Source organism: Chionomys nivalis, chromosome 9 (assembly GCF_950005125.1).
Source record: "Chionomys nivalis chromosome 9, mChiNiv1.1, whole genome shotgun sequence".
In the NCBI taxonomy this organism is placed as follows: Eukaryota; Metazoa; Chordata; class Mammalia; order Rodentia; family Cricetidae; genus Chionomys; species Chionomys nivalis.
The window spans coordinates 13,014,400-13,019,294 of NC_080094.1; the positions used below are offsets into that span (position 1 = coordinate 13,014,400).

At 52.4% G+C, this 4,895-nt stretch overlaps 1 protein-coding gene across 1 annotated transcript; it reads left to right on the top strand.

Annotated features, from left to right (window-relative positions):
* The first annotated feature begins 279 nt into the window (after nt 1-279).
* Nucleotides 280-4,340, top strand: Tp53rk (TP53 regulating kinase). Its single transcript, XM_057781923.1, has 2 exons — nt 280-592; nt 2,007-4,340. Exons 1-2 carry the CDS (start codon nt 331-333, stop codon nt 2,483-2,485), a joined length of 741 nt encoding a protein of 246 aa, XP_057637906.1. The 5' UTR covers nt 280-330; the 3' UTR covers nt 2,486-4,340.
* Nucleotides 4,341-4,895: the final 555 nt, after the last annotated feature.

A 4,895-nucleotide genomic window follows, 5' to 3' on the forward strand; every position in this document is an offset into this window, starting at 1 on the left:
GGAGCAGAGCGTTCACAAAAGACTTTTCTCAAAAGAGCCTCCAACTTGGAGACGGCTCCCAAAGTCTGAGCATCAGCAATGGGCTTCCGGAGAAAGCCGAAGAGTGAGAAACTGTTGCCCGAAATTTGCCGAGTGATCACGGAGATAGACGAAGAGCTTCGGGAAGAGCCAAGGGGCGCGTCCGGAAAGCCAGAGCTCCGAAAGGTCACTAGGCGGCAGCACTCCGGCGGGGCGGAAGTGGGGCGGGGGCAGTGTCGTGTGGCGGAAGAGGCCCGAGGATTTCCGAGGCGAGCGGAAGCGGCTCTGCCGGGGTCGGGACGAGCCCGAGGCATGGCGGAGACGTCCTCGGAGCGGGAGGCGGAGGCCGAGGCGCTGGCCGCGGCGCGGGAGCGGAGCCGGCTCTTCTTGAGCGGCCTAGAGCTGGTGCAGCAGGGCGCCGAGGCGCGCGTCTTCCGCGGCCGCTTTCAGGGCCGCGCGGCCGTGGTGAAGCATCGCTTCCCCAAGAGCTACCGGCACCCGGCGCTGGAGGCGCGGCTCGGCCGGCGGAGGACGGTGCAGGAGGCGCGGGCGCTGCTCCGCTGCCGCCGCGCGGGTGAGGCAGACGGGACGGAGGTGGACGGGACTCCGAGACCCGGGAGATGGGGCGGATGGGACGGATCGGAACAGGACGGGACTTCATAGGGCTCCGAGACCCAGGAGACGAGACCAGAGAAGTGTTTAAGGACTCCCGGCGTCGCACGGGACGCGTTTCCGTTTGGTTTGTTGCTCGGCAACTGTCCCTCAACGTGTCTTTTAGCCTCACTTTCCCCGTTTCTGCCGTTTCTGCTCACTGTCCTCCCTCCCTCCCTCCATTTGGTAGTTTTAAGCAGCAGGTGCCTTACCAGGCGCGTGTCCAAAGCCAGAAGTCAGGCTCGCCAATTCAGACTCTTAAGCATGGTCCTTCATCGAGTCGTTTAGCACTGCGCTCCTCAGTTTCCTTGCGTGTTATGGGAATCTCAGGGATGTTGTGACCATTAGAGAAGGTCTATGTGTCATATGTTTGAATGCTCACAAAGCATTCAGTAAACGTCTGATTTCATGAAATGATTCATTTTTTTCTTTAAAAGTACCATTTACACTCCCACCAACAGAACTGTCCTCCAGAGAGACTGAGGCACAAAGGGAAAGTGCCCGAGTTTCCACAGCCACCATGCGGGCTGTCTGTGGCTCCGAAGCACTGACCTTTTTTGCTTTTACACTTACAGATATTTAGGCATTTACTCGGCACAAGGGCACTGATAGGTGCGGGGCCACCTGGGAAAACTCAACAGTGAACAGGCCGGTATTTTCTTGTCCTAGCAGACTTAATGGAGCTCTAAAGTAGTGTTCATATTTTTTGATTCACCCTCTTTTATAAGTTATCAGACAAGGATGGTTGCTACCTTCATCTTTATTGACAGGTCTCCAGTTTCTAGGAAAGTGTCCCTGACAAGGACGAGGTTGGCATTCAGGGGAGACTCCTGGAGTTAATTGGAGCTATTGTTACCGCATTAACAGTATAGGAGACCAAGATATAGAGAAGCTAATGGAACCTCGAGGTTTCACCACTAATAAGGAGGGGACTGGGATTTGAACTTGCCTGTCCTGGGAAAAAGATGGGTCTGTAAGATGACATGCTGCTTAGCCTCCTGCTAGTCAGGTCAGACTGGAGGTTGCTTTCCCTTCGGATTCTGTTTCCTTTGTTTTTTTAAGGGAGTAGCAATGAATTCCAGTCCTAAGGTGACTTGAGAAAGAGGAGCAAGCTTTGACACTTGCAGACGCACCCTGGGCTGGGCCATAGTCCTGAGGGACCTGAGCAGGGCTTGGGCAGGGCTTGGGCAAGCTTCTGGGTAAGTTCTGTCATTCCCACCATATTCCTCAACCCTGCTCCAGGGTAAGTAGATTTAGACTAAAAACTGGCCCTACCTGAGCAGGTGACGCCTCCTTCATACAGAACGCACTCACTAGCACCTGTGTCGCCATTGCAGGTATAGCTGCCCCGGTTGTCTTCTTCGTGGACTATGCTTCTAACTGCTTATATATGGAAGAAATCGAAGACTCGGTGACTGTTCGAGATTATATCCAATCCACTATGGAGACCGAAAAAGACCCCCAGTGCCTCCTGGACTTGGCCAGGAGAATCGGGCAGGTTCTGGCCAGAATGCATGACGAAGACCTCATTCACGGGGACCTCACCACCTCCAACATGCTCCTGAAGCGGCCCCTGGAGCAGCTGAACATCGTGCTCCTCGACTTCGGGCTGAGTTTTGTTTCGGGACTGCCGGAAGATAAAGGCGTCGACCTCTATGTCCTGGAGAAGGCCTTCCTCAGCACCCACCCCCACACCGAGACTGTGTTTGAAGCCTTTCTAAAGAGCTATGGTACTTCATCCAAAAAGTCCGGTCCAGTGCTGAAGAAGTTAGATGAAGTGCGCCTGAGAGGGAGAAAGCGGTCCATGGTCGGGTAGCAGAGTTGCTATAGTAACTGTCTCCCAGTGAGAATGCTGTGGATGCGGCTGGGCTCGGCAGTGGGGTCATTGTTAAGTGGCCTGCGATCGTGCTGTGCCACCGTCACCTGCGGTTCACTATTCTCAGGAGCTTAATGTGTACAAGGCCAGGTCTGGGCAGAACTGGTGTGTAACTCAGGCTGGCATCACACTTGCTGTGTATGATGAGGTTAAAACCTTGAACTCCTGATCTCCTGCATCCGTTGGAGTATAGGTGTGTGCTGTCTGTCACTCCTGTTTGATCAATGCCCAGGGCCTCACACATGCTAGGCAGGTGCTCTACCAACTGAGCTGCGTCCCCAGCCCTAGCCCTGGGTGTTTCAGATCAAATCCAATAGGCTTTCTCCCAAACAGTGGCTTGTGGACCTCATGCATTCCAGGTGGCATTGATTTGAGAACGGTACTGTAGTCCTGGAGAGATAAAGGCGGGGATAGTGTTTCTCTCTCTTCCCTCTAACCTGCTGGGATTTGGGTGTGTGTACAAAGACTGCTTCAAGCCAGTTTAGTGGGATATAACTATCACTTTGAGAGAGCACTGTAGACTGACTGGGATACAGTGGACTGCTCTCCGAAGTGTTTTAGGTGTGTATTTTTACATGGGTGTATTTGGAGTTTATTATAAAAGGTGTTTTTGAGGCACTGGAGAGGTGGCCTTGTGGTGCTTGCTCTTCCAAAGGATTCTAGTCCAGGACTCAGGCTTCAAGGGACCCAGTGGCTCTGCCTCCTCAGGTACCTCTACTTACATGCATATGCCCCTCTTCTCATAATTAAATATAGTATGGATAAATTCTTGAAATATTTTTGAGAGTCAGAATAAAAAGATGCAGAAATAGCATTTTGAATTTTTCTTTTCTAGAAAAGCAGGCTATGGCTTTCAGATGACTAGAACACAGCAGCATGTAGGTTTTTACCGTTCCAGTGTCCATAGGTCTTGAAGCTCATGGGGTAGAGAAGAGAGTTGGTGTATCTCAAGCGGTGGGGAGGCAGAACAAAGATGAAGTGCCTTGTAAAGTTGGTAAGCCGGGTTTCCAGTCTGAATACTTGAGTCCTCTCCGGACCAGGACTGAATTCCATTCACAACTGCTGCTGCTGCCTGAGTGCCAGCATGTGACAGACAGACAGACAGCCAGGAGAGGATGCACATGGCCCTTCCTGGGTAGCTGTTGCCAGTGAGCTTTGCTCAGTGCATGGCATGTTCTGTGCTAGGGGTTTTCGTAGTCAGCTCTCAGGATGTTGTCACTGTAGATGGGTGGTGGCCTGGACAGAGGTTGCTAGCTCAGCACAGGAAGCAAGAGGCACTCTTGCCAGCGTTCTTTGAGGTTTAGGGTTTGGGTTTTGTTTTGTTTTGTTTTTATTTTTGTTTCTGTGAGATAAGTATCTCGCAGGAGGCAGCAGGCTCAGAGGAATGAAGCCAGGTGGGGAAGTCCAGCAGGACACCAGCACATGTTCAACCCTGAGGACCCTGGTCAGCACTCCTCTAGGTAACTGCTCATGGAACCAGTCCTTGGGTCCATGTTGTAAAACTTGGCGTGGTGGGTGCCTCCTGAAGAGTCTGCTGGTGAATGCGATGAGTGAGCCATGCCACAGTGTTACTGGCCCCACTTGTGGGGGTGGAGTGTGAGCTGTAACTCCATTGTTAATACAGTCCCAGTCAGACTTTTCCAAAAGCAGGCAGGTATGAGCTGCCATAAGCCATGCCGTATCAATTTGTTTTGTTTTGAGAAAGTTCTTCTGTGTAGTCCTGGATATCCTGGAATTCATTCTGTAGATCAGGCTGGCTTCAAACTCAGAGATCCACCTGCTTCTGCCTCTCAAGTGCTGGAATTAAAGGTGTGCACCACCACCCAGGGCTCCCAACATGATTTTAAAACTTAAATTGTCTGCCTTGGCTATTGAACTTTCAGCACTTCAACTTTGCACCCAGGCAAGCACCTCACTGCCTTCTTACTCAGGGCACTGCTGCTACCCAGCCCTGACGGGCAAGCCCTTACTAGCAGCCCCTCACCAACAATTTGGGCAAGTAAACTCAGCCTGCCCTCTGATTCAGGGCAGTTTCTGTCTTGTGCCACCAGAGGTCGCATGCTGTCGTCACTCTGGAACAGGCAGAGATGAAGATGAAGAAAAGTTTCCCTCGCCCTCTCTCCCCTCCTCCCTCCTAACACCCTCCTCACCCCATCCCCCACCCCTGCTTGGCATTGTTCCCTCCCCTCTAGTGAACCTGCGCATCAGCTCACCTCATGTCTCAGCTGAGCAGACACCACTTCTGGTCATCTGCGCTGGCAGCCACTTCAGTGGCTCTTCCTGCCCCAACTTCTCTTCCATCCTCTTCACGTGATCCTCACCTAGGTGTTGGGTGAGCACTTTGGCTGGA

Bases quoted from the DNA above. Each gene is read 5' to 3' on its own strand.
- Tp53rk (XM_057781923.1), top strand. From the start codon at position 331: ATGGCGGAGACGTCCTCGGAGCGGGAGGCGGAGGCCGAGGCGCTGGCC. The intron at 593-2,006 runs GTGAGGCAGACG...TCGCCATTGCAG, and splicing joins GCTCCGCTGCCGCCGCGCGG to GTATAGCTGCCCCGGTTGTC.